Source organism: Topomyia yanbarensis, chromosome 1, assembly GCF_030247195.1.
Source record: "Topomyia yanbarensis strain Yona2022 chromosome 1, ASM3024719v1, whole genome shotgun sequence".
In the NCBI taxonomy this organism is placed as follows: domain Eukaryota; kingdom Metazoa; phylum Arthropoda; class Insecta; order Diptera; family Culicidae; genus Topomyia; species Topomyia yanbarensis.
In genome coordinates, this window is record NC_080670.1 from 118,791,326 (window position 1) to 118,814,689 (window position 23,364).

A 23,364-nucleotide genomic window follows, 5' to 3' on the forward strand; every position below is an offset into this window, starting at 1 on the left:
AAACAATTAATTCGTGTAATTATTGTAGTTATTCACGTTACCTCATTATAACATGTCAATAAGCTAATGTTTATCGATTTAAATTTTCAATAAAGTTTTCAATAAAAGCAAGTTTTCCTTGCAACTTTTGACATATTTTTATCATTCATACTATTTGCAGTCAAAAATACAATTTTCTTTCTGATTTTGATTATATACGTCATTTTAAATCAAAATTTTAATAACAAACATTTTTTTAAAATGTGGTAGTTCTCGAGATATTTAAAATTTTGTTTTAACAACACAGTTGTTTTATTAAATTTCGACCTTTTCGTAAGTTATTTGCGTTTCTACATCTACAACAATAAGTTTTAAAAAAGATGCATCATATTTCCTGTAACTTTCTCATCAACGTCAAGGCGATATTGTAAACCATTTGAAAGTTATTCGAAAACAATCAGTATATTTTTCAACCATAAACTATATAGTTGAATAATATTTTGGTTGTTTTCCTATAACTTGCAAATGGTTTACAAAATCGTTGTGATGTCAAAGAGAAAGTTACAGGAAATTTTTTAAGCCTTTTGAAAAACCAATTGTTGTTGATATAAAAATGCAAATAACTATTACATTTAAGAAAATTTTTGTTATGGGCATTTTGATTTAAAATGGCGTTTAAAATTATATTCAAAAAGAAAATTGTATTTTTGACTGCAAATAGTATCAATTATAGAAATATGTGGAAAGTTGTTATGAAAACATTTTTATTGAAAGCTTCTCCATGAATACACAAAATTTTTACGCTTTTAAAGTGATAAAAATTAGATTATTAACTTTTTATGATGGGGTAACATGAATAATTTAGAAGAAAACCTGTATTAATCCACCTAGTGGTACGATTGATCCTATCTCATTTATCCAAACTTAGCTGGTTTTGTTCAAGAAAATTGTGGAAATGTGTATTACATTCTTATTATACTTAGCAGGTATTCCATGACTACCACGAAAGTAGTCACTGACTCACATTAAACAAAAAATTATAATATTTAATTAGCTTAATCAGCATGAGTTCAATGTTATCTTCATGTGATTATATTTTGAAATGTTGATGGAATATGTTTGGAAGTGAGGGGGGTAGGGGGTTGGTAGAGTGGGAGTGGATGATGCGCCAGAAATCCTTCATCTTATTTCGGTATATGGGGTGGACGAAGGAAATGCGCGTATGAGGGTGGTCCACAGGGAGAGGAGTGAAGAAGGAGAGAGGTGTAAGGGCAAGGGGAGGGATGGCGACACAATACTCAACTGCAAATTTTGCCTTCCATTTGAGACTTGGTATGAGAAAATCGATTCAGTCATCACTTCAGTGACTTCAATTGTGCAATATGCCAGGAATCTGGGACTTCCGGAATCGTCGACAGTGGACAATATATTCCAAGAATTTTTGATTGTCAATCATTAACCTAGACGTGTGAATCGAAGTAATTTGGTGACCATTTCAATAGTTTTTAGCCTCTGAGGTATTACGATTGTAACGATTTATATGGGAAATTCCAGTGCAACCTTATTAACCCTCAAAAAGGCAACCGGGTCTCAGAGGCCCGGAACGTTATAATTTTTTAGTTACAAACAAATGTGTATACAGTATAAGCTTGGGCATGGAAATTTTGATAAGTAGATTTGAAATCTATAACAAAAATAAAGAATTGTGAAATTTTCATTTGTTTGAATTTTTTACATGCACAAAAAGGCAAGCCTAGGGACGTTGCGATATTTTCGATACTAGTACGGAATCGATACTTCTGTTTCCGATGCTCGATTTTTTGGTATCGATACTTCAATCACGATACTTTACTGATATCGATACAATCTTCACGATATCGAAAAGAATCGAATGAACCAGTAGTTGGAAGTATTCGATTCGGAATTATGAACGATTTTGGAATTATTTCCAAGTGGAATGTGATAACCTATTCAGGCTAAACCATTGCGGAATCGGTTGTTACATTTGAGTTGCTACAATAACTGGAGCACCAATCGCATTTGATGAAAACATCGATTCCGAAAATTGCCCATTATTTGACAGTCCATGAGACTTTCTGATCAGCCAAATTATTTATTGTTTATCTTTTCTGACATTCGACGTCTGACATAATCGTCGACTGGATCCAACATCAAACGAATCAGATCAATAAAATATATTTGTCGAATGGGTGTTTCTGTTCCCAGGAGCAGAGCAAAACGTTAACTGACAAAACCCACTACTGAATTTCCAAACAACGGTTTGCAGATTACCTAATTCAGGGAATTAAGCTACTGTAAAAGCACAGACTAACAGACATAACACTCAAAAACAAAGTTTCGCCCGCTTACACGGTCATTTTAAATATATTTGTAGTTGGGACTGTGCCCACATTTGAAATTATGGCGCCACTGACCTATGAACAAACAGATGGGGGATAGACCACTAGTGAAAAATTGTTCCCACACCTGAGGGGTAACCCATCAGCAAATGAGTGTTTGGGACTGTGCATAAAAGGTGGAGCTAGTGTTCTGGGAAAATTGCCGGATCGATGTTTTTATGGGAATTCCCTCATAGTGTTATATCTGTTAGTCTGTGGTAAATGTGCGGAATCGAATGGCGATACTTTCAAGTATCGATACTACGACTACGATTATATCGAAAGTATCAGTACTTGCATTCGATACCAGTATCGATTCTAAGTATCGATGTATTTTATTATCGAAACGTCCCTAGCAAGCCGGGCCTGGCAGGCCCGGTGTGCATGCAATATTTACTAGAAATACCACGGGTTTTATACATTAATATTTATCTGAAAAAAACATTTTGATGAGTTCATCTTCATATTAGCAGGAATTTTTTTCATGTTTTGATTGATTTTATCTTTTTACCTTTTCTTATAAGAATTTTTTTTTTGAAAGTTTGAGCGAATTCTATACATTTCTTTTATAAGAAATGTAAAAATAGCATACGATAATGACGTGTGTCATATTTTTTGGGTAAATACTTTTATTTCACCCACTGTGATCTACTTGACAATTATTTGGATACAACATAACCTAACTCTGTCGTTATTGTCTATTTTTGTTGTCTATTCTTTGTGTTATAGTTGTCGTAATTATTCAAATTGTAGGATCTAAAAGCAACAAAAAATTGAAATGGCTATAAGACGATATGTCCATGTTTTCAATCGTCTCAAAGAATCTGAAATAATGGAAGAAATTCGAGCAAATTCAACAGCAGAAGATTCCGAAACTGATTTGCAAAGCGAGGAAGAAGATGTGAATGTTATTGCTTCCGACGATGAATCTGATGTAGAAATATATGAATATGTACCCCGGTTATGCATCAGAAGAAATTAATAGCAACCCAGAAACATTTATTGGTCGTGTTCAAACGAAATGGAGCTCAGAACCAATCGACAGTCGAGTGATCTTCCGAGTACTCACCTTTTGGAAAAAAAAAGATGGGTGGGTAATGTCAGAGACATAACCGGAGTGAAGTAGAATACACTTTAGACCGGTAAATTCTGCTCTGGAATAAGCAATTTCTGTGCGACTTCGTCGACTTTAGCACATTCATAGTTTATTTGGAGTATTTTTGGAATCATCAAGTTGACAATTTGCAACATTCTTTGAAAATATTGTTGAACTTTTATGAATAAAGGCACGCAAACGAGCGTTTGACCGTCGTCCTACTACCAGCATTAGAGAAGTAGCAGATCAGCATTTTTCGCTACATGGCCTGTACCAAACAAACCGCTCGTAAGTCCACCGGAGGAAAGGCTCCCCGCAAGCAGTTGGCAACACCCCCTGGCAACCCTATACCATCATATGGAGTTTGACAGCGACCGACATATATGAGACGTTATAGCTATAAAGCCCCAAACAAAGAATTATGTTCGGCACTATGCTCGATATTCAAGCATTCCACACGACGTTTTGCATCTTGTGGGATGATTTAATAATTTAATTTAATTGACATTTTGTAACTAAATACAGCTTCTAATCATTCGGTTCAAAATCAATGTTTTGCCTTTCATGGCAGTGATGCTGGCTGTACAGAGACGTCGTTCTTGACAGGGGCAGGTTGGCAACGAAGGCCGTGTAAAAGTGCCCCAGTCACGGTTGGCGTTAAGAAGCCTCATCGCTACCGAACAGAAACAGTCGCCCTGCGAAAAATTCACAGCTATCAGAAATCGAGCGGGCCTAAATTGTGACCCAAAATAAACCACAAACCAACAAGTTCTTTTCAGGACCAGCCAATTATAAAATATTATTATTATAAATGAAATTTTCCATTGCCTCCCTCCCCCTTTCCACCCGGCTTGAATAACTATCAATCTTGATGATGCTGTGCGGCGGGGGCACTAGTTTTTATTATAGTGGAAAATTTAGGTTTGCGCGTTTTTCCCAAAAGTTTTTTAGCTGTGCTGTTTTCAAGGAAGTTGTAGTTGAATTCAAAATAAAATAGTTTATTTCTATTGTCAGAGATGGACCTTCCAACGAAAACTAATCTGGCTCGCTTGGAATCGAATTGTATGGACCAACCACTGCTTTCACAAAATCTGTTATTTTCAGTAATTGAACATTCTACACACTAGTCACAACTATTTCCAATCAGCGCAAAAATCGAAGATTTTCATTCAGTACAATAGCAGATTTTCACTTTTAGAAAAACAGGCAACATTCTGGCCGAAACGGAGCACCTATATCGAAACATTAGAAAACGTTCGATTTTTGTAAATTGAATCATTACACTAACCTGTCTACAAATCACACAAATAACTTTTTTATTTTGTGCCATTCTACTTGAAAGCGACGGTATTGTTCACAAGTGGCTCACTTACCATCCAACGCCCTTGGCAAGCCACTTTCTGATGCTTGTAATAACAAAATTTCATTCTTTGTCGATAAATTGATGGCCCTGAAAAGGGCCTTTTGTTTGGGCAGTGTTCGGAATTTACTTGGAGCTGGTGTATATGGTAATAGTTTTGATGCCATCGAAGACGGCGTGATTGGCTAACTCTTCTAGCAGCAGCACACGGACGGCGGTTTGAATTTTGCGGGAGATGCTGCAAACGAACTGCTGTATGCTGATGCTGCAAACGAACTGATCGTGAACAACAGCATGCTGAGTTTTTATACCTGACTACAGCACAATGTAAGCTCGTCCTTTTTTGTGTTGTCCTCAATATGTGTTTTTCGTAGCTCCACCCCTTCGTTGGTCGAAAACATATTTTTGATAAAGAACAAAATTGAAATTGTGTTTTCAATACGGAGGTTATCGAACACTCAGGGTAAAAAGAGTAATGTAATACGGCACCTTGGTAAAATGTTTAAGAATTGAAACCTTTTTTGAATGCGCCTAGTAAACACGAAACTGTAAACAAACAAACAAATGATAACTTTTTCTTTTGTGTCATTCTACGTGAAATCGACGATATTGTTCACAAGTAGCTCACTTGCCATCGAACGCTCTTGGCAAGCTACTTTCGGATGCTTGTAATAACAAAACTTCAATTCGATTCTTTGTTGATAAATGGCCCGTACCAAACATACCGCTCGTAAGTCCACCAGAGGAAAGCCTCCCCGCAAGCAGTAAGCAACGAAGGTCGTGTAAAAGTACCCCAGTCACGGTTGGCGTTAGGAAGCCTCATCACTACTGAACAGAAACTGTCGCCCTGCGAGAAATTCACAGCTATCAGCAATCGAGCAGGCCTAAATTGTGACTTAAAATAAACCACAAACCAACAAGTTCTTTTCAGGACCAGCCAATTATATTCCCGTAAGATATAAATGAAATTTTCGTTTTCCATTGCCTTACAACCTCTTTCCTCCCGGCTTGAATTACTATCAATCTTGATGATAGTAATCGGCGGGGCACAGGCAGTTTCCATTATAGTGGAAAATTTAGGTCTGCGCGTTTTTCCCAAAAGTTTTTTAGCTGTGCTGTTTTCAAGGAAGTTGTAGTTGAATTCAAAATAAAATAGTTTATTTCTATTGTCAGAGATGGACCTTCCAACGAAAACTAGTCTGGCTCGCTTAGAATCGAATTGTATGGACCAACCACTGCTTTCACAAAATCCGTTATTTTCAGTAATTGTACATTCTACAGAATTAGTCACAACTATTTCCAATCAGCGCAAAAATCGAAGGTTTTCATTCAATACAACAGCAGATTTTCACGTTTGAAAAAACAGGCAGCATTCTGGCCGAAAATTTTGAAATGGAGCACCTATATCGAAACGTTAGAAAACGTTCGATTTGTGTAAATTGAAGCATTACACTAAACTGTCTATAAATCACAAATAACTTTTGATTTTGTGCCATTCTCGTGAAAGCGACGGTATTATTCACAAGTGGCTCACTTACCATCCAACGCTCTTGACAAGCTGATGCTTGTAATAACAAAACTTCAATTTCATTCTTTGTCGATAAATTGATGGCCTTGAAAAGGGCCTTTTGTTTGGGCAGTGTTCGAAATTTACTTGGTGCTGGTGTATATGGTAACAGTGTTGGTCCCATCGAAGACGGCGTGCTTGGCCAACTCTTCTGACAGCAGCAAACGGACGGCGGTTTGAATTTTGCGGGAGATGCTGCAAACGAACTGCTGCATGCTGATGCTGCAAACGAACTGATCGTGAACAACAGCATGCTGAGTTTTTATACCTGACTACAGCACAATGTAAGCTCGTCCTTTTTTGTGTTGTCCTCAATATGTGTTTTTCGTAGCTCCACCCCTTCGTTGGTCGACCACATATTTTTGATAAAGAACAAAATTGAAATTGTGTTTTCAATACGGAGGTTATCGAACACTCAGGGTAAAAAGAGTAATGTAATACGGCACCTTGGTAAAATGTTTAAGAATTGAAACCTTTTTTGAATGCGCCTAGTAAACACGAAACTGTAAACAAACAAACAAATGATAACTTTTTCTTTTGTGTCATTCTACGTGAAATCGACGATATTGTTCACAAGTAGCTCACTTGCCATCGAACGCTCTTGGCAAGCTACTTTCGGATGCTTGTAATAACAAAACTTCAATTCGATTCTTTGTTGATAAATGGCCCGTACCAAACATACCGCTCGTAAGTCCACCAGAGGAAAGCCTCCCCGCAAGCAGTAAGCAACGAAGGTTGTGTAAAAGTACCCCAGTCACGGTTGGCGTTAGGAAGCCTCATCACTACTGAACAGAAACTGTCGCCCTGCGAGAAATTCACAGCTATCAGCAATCGAGCAGGCCTAAATTGTGACTTAAAATAAACCACAAACCAACAAGTTCTTTTCAGGACCAGCCAATTATATTCCAGTAAGATATAAATGAAATTTTCGTTTTCCATTGCCTTACAACCTCTTTCCTCCCGGCTTGAATTACTATCAATCTTGATGATGCTGTGCGGCGGGGCACAGGCAGTTTCCATTATAGTGGAAAATTTAGGTCTGCGCGTTTTTCCCAAAAGTTTTTTAGCTGTGCTGTTTTCAAGGAAGTTGTAGTTGAATTCAAAATAAAATAGTTTATTTCTATTGTCAGAGATGGACCTTCCAACGAAAACTAGTCTGGCTCGCTTAGAATCGAATTGTATGGACCAACCACTGCTTTCACAAAATCCGTTATTTTCAGTAATTGTACATTCTACAGAATTAGTCACAACTATTTCCAATCAGCGCAAAAATCGAAGGTTTTCATTCAATACAACAGCAGATTTTCACGTTTGAAAAAACAGGCAGCATTCTGGCCGAAAATTTTGAAATGGAGCACCTATATCGAAACGTTAGAAAACGTTCGATTTGTGTAAATTGAATCATTACACTAAACTGTCTATAAATCACAAATAACTTTTGATTTTGTGCCATTCTCGTGAAAGCGACGGTATTATTCACAAGTGGATCACTTACCATCCAACGCTCTTGACAAGCTGATGCTTGTAATAACAAAACTGCAATTTCATTCTTTGTCGATAAATTGATGGCCTTGAAAAGGGCCTTTTGTTTGGGCAGTGTTCGAAATGTACTTGGTGCTGGTGTATATGGTAACAGTGTTGGTCCCATCGAAGACGGCGTGCTTGGCCAACTTTTCTGACAGCAGCAAACGGACGGCGGTTTGAACTTTGCGGGAGATGCTGCAAACGAACTGCTGTATGCTGATGCTGGAAACGAACTGAGCGTGAGCAACAGCATGCTGAGTTTTTATACCTGACTACAGCACAATGTAAGCTCGTCCTTTTTTGTGTTGTCCTCAATATGTGTTCTTCGTAGCTCCACACCTTTGTTGGTCGACCACATATTTTTGATAAAGAACAAAATTGAAATTGTGTTTCCACTACGGAGATTATCGAACACTCAGGGTAAAGAGAGTAATGTAATACGGCACCTTGGTAAAATGTTTGAGAATTGAAACCTTTTTTGAATACGCCTAGTAAAAATGTTTTCCACTTGTTTGTTTCTGACCATATTTGCAATTTGCGTACTGAAATAAATCATAATTTAGGGTTTAACATAAATTGCTCTCCAGGGAGAAACAGTCCATGAAACAGAAAATGCAAACTTATTCTTTGAAATGATTTTGGTGGCCCTGAAAAGGGCCTTTTTTATAATGATACAAGTGAGTTCTACCTTTTCAACTTCCAAATCCATACAAAGTGCGTCCCTGCCGCTTCAGAGTATAGACGACATTCATTGCCGTTTTGCGCTTGGCGTGTTCAGTGTAGGTCACGGCATCTCGGATGACATTTTCTTGCACACCATCAGCATTCGTAGATTAAATCGAAGATGCATTTTACACCACCACGACGAGCCAGACGCCGAATGGCAGATTTGGTGATTCCCTGCATTTTATCACGAAGAACCTTGCGATGACGCTTGGTACGGGAACGCAAACATGATACCGCTCATTGTACCGCCCGGACGAGCATGTTGCTCGTGTGGTAAGCGAGCACCCACTGATACAAAACATTCCCGTATGTAATGAAACGCTTACATGCTCCTTTTTGACGGCTTTGCGTGGTATATGCTGGCAAATTGCGCATTTTCCTCGCTGTTTTCGAAGGATTTTCTGAAAATCCTTGTTTTGGTCTATTTATAGTAGTCGCAGTAATTTAATACGAAATACGTGCACAAATTTCCGATCAGATAGTGCAAAAATATTGCAATTTCGTCCAGTAGAACGGAAGATACTCGCATTTCAAATCTGGGAAAATTTCTCAACTGAAATTTTTGAAACGGGACCCCATATTGAAACGTTAGAAGTATTCTACTTCAAAAAATTGACCTTTTTACATCCATCGCCTTATACGCGGAAATCGGGATTTGCTGTATGTTCGTACTCATCATCCTGTAATTCCGGAACCGGAAGTCGGATCAATTAGAAATTCAACAGCAGCTAATGGGAATGCTGTACCTTTCATTTGAAACCAAGTTTCAAATAGTAAAGAATTTTGAAACCAAGTTTCAAATAGGTAAAGAATTCGCTAAGAAATAGGTATGACATTATCTTAGGAACTTGGTAAATTCCCCCAAGGCATCAAGAACCGCCATAGCTGGCCAATGTGGTCGAAGTGCCTTCGGTGGGTCATTAATGATCTAGACATGCAAAACCAAGTAATGTTGCACATATTTTAATATATATTGCATCATTTGGACATCATGGTGGTATCAGTGTAGCGGTCATGTCATATTCAGCAATATTTTTCAAATTTAGTAGAACCAGTCTGATTTGTTTGCGCCAAGAGTTAGACAACCTACCGTTGATCGACTCTTGCGCAACACCCTAGCAAGTACTCCTCTCCGCGATGGGAAGAAATTAAATTGCCTGTTGAGATTCTCCTGAAGACGAAAACCATGACGATCCTTCGCTTGGAATGCATGATGGAAAGGGACAGATAGAGCCAAAGGTTAGCTGACAGAATAAAACAGCTAGTAGGGTCGTTGATTTCCGAACTTGTCCGAAGAAATTTGCGGGAAAATACGCGCTTCCTGTAAGTTCGTACGAAATTACCTTCCCTAATCTGAGGATTAACGCTGCTAGTCCATTTCGTCCCAGTCCACCAAACGTTTTGGAAGCTCGCGTGATTTGTCCGGTTTAGTTTGTCCAAAGTAATTAATGTGACGTGATAGTACTGTGAATTTTGTCTAATTCTTTGCTCTCCCGCCCTAATAGCTCAAGTATAGTCTAAAAGGGAGTAAAAAGTGCGTTTGTAGGAAAGTGTGTGCAGAAAGTTGCTAGAAAAGGTAAATGTGCTCAACGTTAGGTGCCATTGACCCCAACGCATATGCTAACGACCCCGTTTGTCGTAGGCAGACGGCATTCTATTTTCTATTCCGCACAGCTTGCCGACGAACGAGAGAAGAGGCAAAACGAAGGAAAGCAGCACGCGCGCAAGGACGAATTTGAATCCGGCACCGTTACGCCGCCGGAAGGAAGGACGGTCCATCAATAAACCGTCTCCTTCAATCGCCGGGAAAACCATCGCAGCTTTTCCGGCCGAATAAAGCAAGCATCAGCAGCAACTAACAACCGCTGGTCAGAAACCGGCGCGGCCGATCGATGTAATCGCCCGTCATCGAATCGCCCGTCATCGAAACAGCCACCGTATCGCAGAACGATCGACAGCAGCAGCAGAAACCAACAGCAGCAGATTGGGTGAGTCGTATCGTTCTTGCTAGATAAGTGTGAAGGGTGGCGTCCAGGGAGGACGCCACAGTGATTTAATCCGGAAGAGCGCAAAACGCTCGAGAAGTCGTCCACGGACGGCTAGAATTAGGGACGCGTCCATGATTTGAGGTTGTGTGTCGGCCATTACGTTTTAGTCCGTCATTCACGAACGCCACACACAACCCATTTAATTAGTCACCCGGGTGCAAAGCAATAGCTGATTGATACGCTGGAGCCGTGAGGTGACGTCACCGAACTTTGGGAGGATTTTGGAAATGAGAAGAAAAGCACAAGCAGGTCAATGAGCACAGTAGGGAGAGAGTACACGCACACATCAGAAGATAGGCCTAGAAAGTTAAAAGCTAAAAAATACAAACATGAAATAGAACATAAATCTGCCGTTTTGTACCGTAAATAAATGTTGTTTAGTGTAAATGAAGCGAATGTTTTGTAGATTCATGTAGTACTCCCTTATGGTTTTAGTCTCGTTCTAGTATGGTTACGTCACTTCGTTCGGTGTAGTTTTCGTTTCGTTTCACTGTCTTCCGCTTGGCGGAATTTGATGAGTGGTGAAAGCTTCGCTTTCAGTATGTTTGGGCCACCTGGCGGTGAGTGGCTACAGTTCCAGTGATGATAAGTTAGGTATGGGGAATTTCTTACCGCGTATTCTCTGAGGGTAAATAGGTTCTTGATGATTGCTACTGACTGATAATAGGGTCGTCTACCCGACTTTTGGAGGCTGACTTTTGATAAGCCTGTCTGGTTCGATCCTGAATAATTTCTTTAGGTGAATTTTCTTCAGGGACTCGCCCTAAGAAGAGTCTCATCCGGGCAAACAAATCTTGGCGTGCAGTCTTCCTACGGGAAGTGGCGCATAAGCTGCACGCTTGTTAGGGATCGACCAGGGCTGGCTACAAATTGGCGCCCAACTGCAGGATTTTTTCGGAATTCTTGAAGTATATTTGGAGAATATTGTTGAAGTTATGATTGTTTTCGTCATTTATTTTCGTTCTTATGTACATACTTAGTCTAGGTTCATTTTTGTAATTTATGTAGTATTTAGGTTAATGTAACATATTTTGGATACCGTTTATTTTGGAGAAATATCATCAGGCATATTTTTGAGAAATTTATTGAGGATACAGAAATATTTCGGGGATTCTAAGGAATATTCTTGTGATGTTATCGTTGTGTGGGAACATTTATTAGAGATAAGGGTTTATATTTACCATTTTTTGTACATTTTCTATACTATTTATTATTTTATACATAATCAAATATAAACCAAAATGGCTTCTAAGTTTCCGAGAGCCGACCACTTAACCAATGAGGAAGTAGATTACGAGCTCATGATTCGTGGTAAGGTTGAGGTAACTAAAACTGATTCGGAAGCCAAATACCGACTACTACGAAACCTTTTTTACGAAGATGTGAGGGAAAATCGGGATTATCCGTCGCGGTTTACTATCGAACAAGAATTCGATCGCGTGTCAGGCATAATCGATGGCTTGAGAGGGAAGTTGGAGAGGGGTCCAGATGAAAGGTGTATTTCTCGTTTGAAACATTACGCGCTTAGGGTCGCCCGAAGCATCGCCGAGGATCCGGGATCCGAAGCCATGCGTAAAGAACTCGTGGGGGAAATTCGTAGTGTGTTGAACAAATTTAGTGGGAAGAAGGGTTTCGAAGATTCTCACTCAGAAGTTGTCAATAATCAGCAGATGGCATTGGAGTCAGGGAAAGATGATGGGAAAGGCGAAGGGCATCAAGACGACGGACAAGAACGCGAGGACAGGTCGTCTGATGAGAATTCAAAGCGATCCCTTGGAGCAATTCCTAAAACAGCGAGTGAAGAACAACTACGGAGGGAAAACCAACTTAACGACGAGAACAGAATGCTGAGAATGCAAGTGGCTGAGTTGAGGCGAGAATTGGCAGAATTTAGACTGGCAACCCAGATACCGGATCCGATGAGGTTCGTCAACCCTTCCAATCGAGAGCTTCAAGTTCCTGAGCTGATGAGTAGGGTGGAGTTCGACAGAGAAGCGCAACCGACACCGTACAACCGAGTCAACCGTCCAGAAACCGAACGCAGGCTGAGAGAAGAGGTACCACAACGACGATATAGCGGCATTCCGCAGACGAGACAGGATGAGTCCGATAGAGGACGAACGATTCGAAGGGAATCAGTCGAACGACGGATGGAGACAGTAAGCGACCGTTCCTACTACGATACACGAGACGGTCAGGAGCAAGCGCGACGGTTGAGCAGAATGTATAATATGGAGACGAGAATAGCTGAACGGGAGGATCCAGCTGATAGACGGTGGAGCGACAGACGGAGTTTTTCTCAGTGGGCTAGTCGAGGTAATCCCACCGGTGGCCTGCATCGAAGGCAGAGTGCAGTAATCCTGCAGAGTAGCGAGGACGAAGATGAGTATGACGCTGAGCAGTTTCGTCCAAGACGTCGTGTGAATCGACGAATCGCGGATCGTGAGATTCAGGACGCAGACCGGCGTATGGAGAAATGGCATCTAACTTTTAGTGGCAACCCCCGCCATCGATCGTTAGAAGATTTTCTCCATAAGATTCGTAGGCTAGCGCGAATGGACCGGATCGCAGATGACATCCTGTTGCAGCGAGTGCATACCATATTGCGAGGAGATGCCTACGATTGGTACTTGTGCTACGCTGACGAGTTCCTAGATTGGCAGGACTTCGAGGAGAAAATCCGCTACATGTACGGCAACCCGAACAAGGACCAGGGAAATCGTCAGAAAATTTACGAGCGGAAACAACTTAGAAACGAGCCGTTCTTGACGTTTAAGACGGAGATAGAGAGGTTGAACAAGCTTCTATCATCACCACTTGATCAGGAAAGGGTGTTTGAAGTCATTTGGGACAACATGCGTCCACACTACCGTTCCAAACTGGCGTGCAGAACTGTACGAGATTTGCGCAAGCTCGAATACTATGCGTACCGTATCGATGCGAACGATCCGGCACTCAGACAGTGTCGAGAAGGACCGACACGTAACACGACGGGTCTACACAACATCGAGGCTGAAGAGTCGACGGGATCCTATTCCGAAGCAGAAGAGGTGAACGCGTTAGGAAAGAGGTTCGATGGTGATCGGCGGGCAAAGGAGCAGTCCAAATCAGTAACGCGTGCTCAACAACCCAGTACCACGCCGGCAGTCGAACAGACAAATGGTCCCCTTTGCTGGAATTGCCGCCAAACGGGACATATTTGGCGAAACTGTAGACACGAAAAGCAGTTGTTCTGCTACATCTGCGGAACACCCGGTAAGACGACGGTGACCTGCGAGAACCACCCACGGATTGACCGGGACAGGATTGGTAATCCATCGGGAAACTAGGTCAGGAATGCGGAGTAGGGAACAACAGCATTCCGCCGACGAACGATGTTCCCAGTTCTAGTCCGTTTGAGGACCCGTTTCTGAAGGTGTGTGAAGTAAGGGTCCACACCGAGAGCAGCCCTCACGTAACCGTGAAGATTTTTGACACCGAATACGACGCTTTACTCGACTCTGGCGCAAGTGTCAGTGTAACGAGTATGACCGATATTGCCAAGAGGTATGGTTTGACGATGCAGCGTAGCCCACTGAAGATTGTCACGGCCGATAAAACTGTACATGAATGTCTCGGATTCGTACAGCTACCGATGATATTCAAGGGAATGACCAGAGTGATTCCGACGCTAGTGGTACCGCAAATTTGTAGAGACCTGATCCTAGGATACAACTTCTGGAAATCGTTCGGAATCGAGCCGATGATTGAGGGAGACCACGGATTCGAACGAGTGGCCACTGTTGAGACCACTCCAACGGGATATGGAAAGGTGGATACGATCCAATTCACCTTGCTGCCGATCGAGACGCTACCCGCGTTGAAGAATGTTGACCCTGATGCGACGTTGGATATTCCGGCTCTAGAGCTACCGGAACCATCAAAAACGACTCCGGAGACGGTAGAAACGGAACACGATCTGACACCCGTGGAACGCAAGGAGCTGATTGAAGCAATCAAGCAATTTCCATGCACAACAGAAAATAAGTTGGGTAGGACCTCGTTGTTGCAACACGAGATTCGGTTGACCGAAGAAGCGAAACCGAGAAGACAACCATGGTATCGGTGTTCACCAGCAGTACAAGCGGAAATGGAAGCTGAGATTGAACGATACAAGCAGATGGATGCTATCGAAGAGTGTTCGAGCGAGTGGGCCAGCGCTTTAGTACCAGTTCGGAAAGCGAATGGTAAACTACGAGTCTGTCTGGACTCTCGCAAGATAAACGCCTGGACTAAGAAAGACTCGTACCCGATGAGGAATATGGGAGAGATCTTTCATCGTTTAGGGAAGGCGAAGTATTATTCGGTAGTGGATTTGAAGGATGCCTATTTCCAGATTCCTCTAAAGGAAGAATCAAGGGACTATACGGCATTCCGCACACCGCAAGGCTTGTTTCGGTTCAAAGTTTGTCCGTTTGGGTTAACAAACGCACCGTTCACGATGTGCCGGCTTATGGACCGGGTAATCGGATTCGATCTCGAACCAAACGTTTTCGTCTACCTGGACGATATCGTGATAGCGACGAATTCGTTCAGTGAGCACGTGAGACTACTGAAAATAGTAGCAGAACGTTTGGCAAAGGCAAATCTGACGATATCGCTTGATAAGAGTAGATTTTGTAGGAAGCAGGTGACATATCTCGGGTACCTGCTAACGGAGAGCGGAGTATCCATTGACAATTCACGGATTTCGCCAATCCTCGACTATTCTCGTCCGAAGAACGTGAAGGATATTCGGCGACTGCTCGGTTTGGCAGGGTTTTACCAGCGCTTCATACGTGACTACAGTCGCATCGTAGCTCCGATATCCGATCTGCTGAAAAAGTCGAAAAAGAAGTTCGTGTGGACGGAAGCAGCAGAGATAGCGTTTGGAGAGCTAAAAGCAGCTTTGGTGTCGGCACCGATTCTGGGGAATCCAGACTTCGGAAAACCGTTCACGATTGAATCTGATGCGTCGGACAACGCAGTTGGTGCAGCGCTGATACAGCACGTTGATGATCAGCCGAGAGTGATCGCATACTTCAGCAAGAAGCTGAGTAGCACGCAACGGAAGTACGCCAGCGTAGAAAAAGAATGCTTGGGTGTGTTGCTAGCAATTGAGCATTTCCGCCACTACGTGGAGGGTTCTCGCTTCAAGGTGGTTACCGACGCACGTAGTTTGCTGTGGTTATTCACGATCGGGGTGGAATCGGGCAATTCGAAGTTGCTAAGGTGGGCTTTGAAGATTCAGTCATACGACATCGAGTTAGAATACCGGAAGGGTAAAAACAATATCCTGGCAGATTGTTTGTCGAGGTCGGTGGAGACGATATTTACCCTGACTGCCGATGTTGAGCATCAGGAATTAGCGGCGAAGATCCAGAAAGACCCAGCGAGTTTCCCGGATTTCAGGGTGATAGATGGACTGATCGTGAAGTACGTCAAAGGGGACAAAAAAGTGGAAGATGCACGATTCCAGTGGAAGAGATACCCGTCGAAGGTAGAGCGGAAGGAAATCGTCCAGGAAATTCACGATCGAGCTCATCTCGGTCCGGAGAAGACATTAGCAGCGGTGAAGGAGCGCTATTTCTGGCCACAAATGAGCAGCGAAGTGAAAAGGCAATGTCAGGCGTGCCTTGCATGCCAAACTAGTAAAGCGACAAACCAGAATACGACCGCGCCAATGGCAGAGCAGAGGAAGTTGGCTCAGTATCCCTGGCAGTTCTTGGCTATGGACTATGTCGGTCCACTTCCAGCTTCCGGCAAAGGCCGAAGTACTTGTCTCCTCGTCGTAACTGATCTCTTCAGCAAGTTTGTGCTGGTGCAGCCTTTTAGGCAAGCGACCGCGGAAACGTTGGTACAATTTGTGGAAAACATCATCTTCCTGCTGTTCGGTGTTCCGGAAGTGATCCTGTCGGACAATGGGACACAGTTTACTTCAGCGATGTTCCAAAGTCTGCTAGCGAAGTATAACGTGACGCACTGGAGAACTCCGAACTACCATCCTCAGGTAAACGATACGGAACGAGTCAACCGTGTAATCACGACAGCAATACGAGCCTCAATCCGGAAAGACCACAAAGAATGGGCCAATAACTTACAACAGATAGCCAATGCCGTGCGCAACTCAGTTCACGATGCAACTCGCTACACTCCGTACTTCGTTATGTTCGGCCGGAATATGGTTTCCGACGGTAGGGAATATCGCTATCTGAGGGATTCGCAAACGACCAACGATGGTCAGCTGAAGAACGAGGAAAGGGAGAAAATGCTCGAAGAGGTTCGGGAGAACTTGAAAGCGGCGTACAGCAAACACTCGTCCTACTATAATCTTCGCTCCAATGCCAATTGTCCAACTTACTCTGTGGGTGAGAAGGTTCTGAAGAAAAACATGGAACAATCGGACAAAGGCAAGGGATTTTCTGCAAAGCTGGCCCCCAAGTATGTGCCAGCCGTAGTGAAAAGGGTAGTAGGAACCCACTGTTATGACCTTGAGGACTTGAAGGGGAAGAGACTGGGAATTTTCAACTGCAAGTTTCTCAAGAAACTTACCCTTTCAAGTTCAGCTTTAACATCGATCACTGGTTGATCGAATAGAAGTCAAGCTATGTACCTCTCAGTATTTACTGATTGAGACAACGCACCATGATGCTTTTGCTCTGGTTGCAGAAAATACTGTACCGCAGTTCGTAAAGTTAGCATTGTCCTTCAGACAGTGCACCCCCACAACAACTTTCATTTACTGGGGGCAACCTTGTTGCTAAGATCTTCATTCTAGCTCAAGAAGAACTTTGCGAACGTGTTGGATTATGGTCATTTTATATCTCCTTGAGTTGCAGCACTCTTGGGTATAAAACATTTGTTACTGAACGAACTAGTTCCCCTCGACCTGAAGACAGAGCGAGTCCTTGATTTCATCAGGACGATGACCTATAAAACCAAGAACTCGGAGCCACCAGTGCGTTGATGAGGAGTACCGCGAAAATTCCGCGAGAAGCAACAAAGCGTGAGTTTAAGACGGGGGAATCTTAAACGTTGATCGTAAAATAAGACTCAGAAGTCCTACAGACGATGTTGAGCAAACCCGAGTTAATCGAGCTGTCAGTAACAAATTGCTTTAGCTGAATAGCGTTGCAATTTAAAGAAATCGGCAGTGTTCCTGGAAATTTAACCATGTTTGGAAAAAACACAGGTTGTATTGCATCGGGATACACATACCTTGTTAACTACCTATACGAGACATGTGCAAGGACGAAGAAAGGGGATTGTGCCTTTGCACGATCACCCAATGTATAAAATTTTGTAAATACTATTTTTCGGATATAAGTAATGTTAGTTTGTAATTCACAATGTTTCCTTATATCTATGTTAGTACTTAAAATTATCGTATATTTGCTTATATTCATGTTATGTGTTAATTGTTATTTATTTTCTTTGTTATTTATTTAAGTGTTTATTTATTTATCACAATATTTAACAAAAATTTTGGGATTTAGTGGGTTAATGTTTAATGTGGGAGTTTATGTTAAATGTGGGTTCACGTTGGGGTAGGGGTCCTTCGGGTTGATTGACATCTTGGGTTCCGCCGTCCGATTGTTCCTAAAATGAAAAAGAAAGCATTAAAATTTGTTCACACACTTACCTTTAACTGGAAGTCAACTTCCCTTCTCGGCATCCGTTAGAGCTGTCTTCAAATAGGCCGTTTGAGGCAATTCCCGTTTGCTGGCAGCAGTCCGTCCGGCGTGTGCTCGCCAAAAGTAGTTCCGGCCTGGTGCCGTGGTCCGTATCCGCTCCTAGTTTAGCTGCATGCAACATCCTTCAATTCTAAAATCTATCAATCTTTTGTCAGCCGGTCTGGCAAACATTAAAGAAAATCATGTAAACTCACCCATCGTCCGCTTCAAGAGTCCAAATCCGTCCGTCCAGAACCGTCCAGTGCCGCGCGGAAACATCCCTGCCTCCATCTAAGTAGAATTGTTTTGGTTTTTGGTGGGTCCGTTTTAGCCTGGAAAAAACAGTAAAAACAACAAAAATTAGTTCACTCACCTTCCATTACGTAATCCGTCTTTCGGAAACGTTTTATCTGCACGTTTTTTGAGCCATTTCGGTATAATATTTGGTAATTTACCTGGAAAATGTACAATTACCGCACAACACAACATTTCACTTGTGATATTTTTTGGTTTGACGTTTCTCTTCGTTGCGGGTTGGTAGTTCAGTGTATGCGTGAGTTAATGGGAGCTTTAATAGGTTTGGGTACTTTTTCATTTTCGTTGCATTTCTGTTTTGTCGAAAGTTTTTTTCGACGTAGGAAATGTAACGTAAGATGGATTTATGGGATATGTGGTCATTTAGGGTATGTGTTCGTATTGTCGGAATACATCCGGCGTTAATACATAACCAAAATGATTGTTTAGGGAGATATTTTCGGGGGATATTTTCGGGGGATTTTCGGGGGTTTTCGGGGGATATTTTCGGGGGATTTTCGGGAGATATTTTCGGGGGAATTATGTGCAGATTTCTCACTAGCTGAACTATTTCGGCGTAAGAGTCACTGCAAAGGAAATTATGAAGTTCAGTTCTGCGTTTTGTCTAGTAGAAAGTGTTTATTCAGGGAAGAGCTCTGAGGTGCTTTCAAAAGACAAAACTGTGCGGTAAATTGAGTGAAGGGATACATTTCCAACGTAAGGATTGGAGTAGTTCTGGAACTCAATAAGCCTGTTTCTTGTAGTATTTATGAAGTTACATTGGGAATTATGTTGCATTGAGAGTCGTAAGAAACTCAGTGTATGTTGTAGTGTTGGGGTTTCGGCTTGATCTAAAATTTCAATATTTTGGTATCAATGCCAGTATTTTGGGGAGTTGTTGCAGTCTTTGAGTGTTATATATCTGAACTACCGGAGCGCAACAGGGGAAATGTCAAATCCATCAGTATTTCTGTATTCAAGGCGAACCTAGGATTAGTTGTACATAACATTTGTAAATAGTAGTTGTAGTTTTTTTTCTATTGTTAGTCTTAGTCATTTTCGTAAAATTGTCCCTTACGAAAATTTGGTATTAATCCTAATACCAAATTTTCGTAAAACAAGCCTGGTGTTATGTAGCGGTCATGTCATATTCAGCAATATTTTTCAAATTTAGTAGAACCAGTCTGATTTGTTTGCGCCAAGAGTTAGACAACCTACCGTTGATCGACTCTTGCGCAACACCCTAGCAAGTACTCCTCTCCGCGATGGGAAGAAATTAAATTGCCTGTTGAGATTCTCCTGAAGACGAAAACCATGACGATCCTTCGCTTGGAATGCATGATGGAAAGGGACAGATAGAGCCAAAGGTTAGCTGACAGAATAAAACAGCTAGTAGGGTCGTTGATTTCCGAACTTGTCCGAAGAAATTTGCGGGAAAATACGCGCTTCCTGTAAGTTCGTACGAAATTACCTTCCCTAATCTGAGGATTAACGCTGCTAGTCCATTTCGTCCCAGTCCACCAAACGTTTTGGAAGCTCGCGTGATTTGTCCGGTTTAGTTTGTCCAAAGTAATTAATGTGACGTGATAGTACTGTGAATTTTGTCTAATTCTTTGCTCTCCCGCCCTAATAGCTCAAGTATAGTCTAAAAGGGAGTAAAAAGTGCGTTTGTAGGAAAGTGTGTGCAGAAAGTTGCTAGAAAAGGTAAATGTGCTCAACGTTAGGTGCCATTGACCCCAACGCATATGCTAACGACCCCGTTTGTCGTAGGCAGACGGCATTCTATTTTCTATTCCGCACAGCTTGCCGACGAACGAGAGAAGAGGCAAAACGAAGGAAAGCAGCACGCGCGCAAGGACGAATTTGAATCCGGCACCGTTACGCCGCCGGAAGGAAGGACGGTCCATCAATAAACCGTCTCCTTCAATCGCCGGGAAAACCATCGCAGCTTTTCCGGCCGAATAAAGCAAGCATCAGCAGCAACTAACAACCGCTGGTCAGAAACCGGCGCGGCCGATCGATGTAATCGCCCGTCATCGAATCGCCCGTCATCGAAACAGCCACCGTATCGCAGAACGATCGACAGCAGCAGCAGAAACCAACAGCAGCAGATTGGGTGAGTCGTATCGTTCTTGCTAGATAAGTGTGAAGGGTGGCGTCCAGGGAGGACGCCACAGTGATTTAATCCGGAAGAGCGCAAAACGCTCGAGAAGTCGTCCACGGACGGCTAGAATTAGGGACGCGTCCATGATTTGAGGTTGTGTGTCGGCCATTACGTTTTAGTCCGTCATTCACGAACGCCACACACAACCCATTTAATTAGTCACCCGGGTGCAAAGCAATAGCTGATTGATACGCTGGAGCCGTGAGGTGACGTCACCGAACTTTGGGAGGATTTTGGAAATGAGAAGAAAAGCACAAGCAGGTCAATGAGCACAGTAGGGAGAGAGTACACGCACACATCAGAAGATAGGCCTAGAAAGTTAAAAGCTAAAAAATACAAACATGAAATAGAACATAAATCTGCCGTTTTGTACCGTAAATAAATGTTGTTTAGTGTAAATGAAGCGAATGTTTTGTAGATTCATGTAGTACTCCCTTATGGTTTTAGTCTCGTTCTAGTATGGTTACGTCACTTCGTTCGGTGTAGTTTTCGTTTCGTTTCACTGTCTTCCGCTTGGCGGAATTTGATGAGTGGTGAAAGCTTCGCTTTCAGTATGTTTGGGCCACCTGGCGGTGAGTGGCTACAGTTCCAGTGATGATAAGTTAGGTATGGGGAATTTCTTACCGCGTATTCTCTGAGGGTAAATAGGTTCTTGATGATTGCTACTGACTGATAATAGGGTCGTCTACCCGACTTTTGGAGGCTGACTTTTGATAAGCCTGTCTGGTTCGATCCTGAATAATTTCTTTAGGTGAATTTTCTTCAGGGACTCGCCCTAAGAAGAGTCTCATCCGGGCAAACAAATCTTGGCGTGCAGTCTTCCTACGGGAAGTGGCGCATAAGCTGCACGCTTGTTAGGGATCGACCAGGGCTGGCTACATCAGTTTCTATGGAAATTTTCAGTGTGATTGTACTCTTCAACACGTAACTCCAGAACCGAAAGTCGGATTAATAAAAAAATCAATAGCGACCGATGGGAAGGCTGCATTTTTCATTTGAGACTAAATTTGTACAAATCGGTCCAGCCACCTCAGAGAAAAGTCGGTGAGATTGTTTGCCACATACATACATCCATACACACTTACACACACACATACATACAGACATTTTACGATCTCGACGAACTGAGTCGAATGGTATAAGAGATTTGGCCCTGCGGGTCTCGGTTGAAAAGTCGAAATTTCGACCGATTGCATAACCTTTCCATATGAGAACGACAAAAAGGAGCTTGAATTTAGACGGGCCTGAGAGGCCCGGCTTGCCCATTAATGTTAGGATTTTAGCTTGCCTTCACAAGGGTTAATCAACCTGTAATTTCGGAACTAAGAGTCACAACCGAATGAAACTCAGCTGCTGTCAAAGGTTTTACTGTATCTTTCATTTGAAAATAAATTTGCAAAAATCGGTAGAAAATTTGCTGGGAAATAGGTGTGACATTAGCTTACCCTAGTAACAAATGTAGTTTTGTGATAGTTTTATAGGCACTGATAAAATATAGATTGCACTTGCAGCGTGCTATAAAACTTCAATTGTTACTTGGGTTAGGAACTTGGAGAGTTCCACCGGAGGTCAATGTGGTCAAAGCTGTCTTGATTAATCAATAGTGATTCAGACCCGCAACCCACTTTAATATGTTTTACATCATAGTTATACCAGTTTATATGGGAATTTTGAATCGAATGGTAAATGACACTCAGCCCTGCGGGCCTCGTTTAACAAATTGATTTTTGCATTGATTGCATAGCTTTTCTTTTTAAGAGAAAGACAAAAGGTGCGAAATCGGCAAAGTCCCAAAAAACCGATTTTCATCAAATAATTTTTTTTAGATAACATAAAATCTCGACGTTTCATACATTTCAAAGATGTTTGGCATCAAAAATACGAATTCGATTTCTGAAATTTCATGAGGTTCTTCCTGGGGGATTCCATGAGAGACCGGCCGACCTCAAAATCGATTTGAACGCATCTTTACAGCTGTGTTCGGTTTATGAATCTCCATACATTTTCTGGAAATTCCAATATTTGGATGCAAGAGTAATTTTTCAAAAGGGCGGTAGACGTTTCTACGTGCAATAACTTCCAAATTTTTTTGGTCGATTACCCTATTTTATACAACAAAACTATCTGAGAACGAGTTACAGGGAATGAATACTTCTATAAGAAAAAAATATGCGCTGAAATAAATGTTGTGTCATTTTTCACAAAACCGAAAATTTATATTAAAAATTTAAATTCCAAAAAAAACATTTTTTCTATTTTTTAAATTTTGTCTACAAAAACCTAAAGTGAAAATAAACATTTTGAATGTAATTGCATGAAGGAGAACTTATCGATAAAAAGTTTTTCAAACAATAACTTTATACATGTATTTAAATTTCGTCCTAATTGACGTACAAAATTGTGATTTTATTACAGAATGTAATTCTAAGTATCATTTTAAACAAAATTCATTTAACAAAAATCTTCCAAAATGGAATAGTTTTCGAGATATTTGGAATTTTGCTCCAACAAAAACA

At 41.7% G+C, this 23,364-nt stretch overlaps 2 protein-coding genes across 2 annotated transcripts in view; both read left to right on the forward strand.

Annotated features, from left to right (window-relative positions):
* Positions 1 to 10,666, forward strand: part of LOC131675850 (uncharacterized) — a 34,566-nt gene extending 23,900 nt beyond the window's left edge. The window contains exon 3 of the mRNA XM_058954987.1: positions 10,584 to 10,666. Coding sequence (XP_058810970.1) covers positions 10,584 to 10,666 — 83 coding nt within the window. The remainder of the gene's footprint in view (positions 1 to 10,583) is intronic.
* Positions 10,667 to 11,940: 1,274 nt separating this feature from the next.
* On the forward strand, positions 11,941 to 20,597 carry LOC131675851 (uncharacterized). The gene is made up of 3 exons (XM_058954988.1): positions 11,941 to 13,954; positions 14,029 to 17,183; positions 20,487 to 20,597. The coding sequence occupies exons 1-3, from the start codon at positions 11,941 to 11,943 to the stop codon at positions 20,595 to 20,597; spliced, it is 5,280 nt and encodes a 1,759-aa protein (XP_058810971.1).
* The last annotated feature ends 2,767 nt before the right edge of the window (positions 20,598 to 23,364 follow it).

Bases quoted from the DNA above. Each gene is read 5' to 3' on its own strand.
- LOC131675851 (XM_058954988.1), top strand. From the start codon at position 11,941: ATGGCTTCTAAGTTTCCGAGAGCCGACCACTTAACCAATGAGGAAGTA. The intron at 13,955-14,028 runs GTAAGACGACGG...TCGGGAAACTAG, and splicing joins CTACATCTGCGGAACACCCG to GTCAGGAATGCGGAGTAGGG. The intron at 17,184-20,486 runs GTAGTAGGAACC...TATTCCGCACAG, and splicing joins TGCCAGCCGTAGTGAAAAGG to CTTGCCGACGAACGAGAGAA.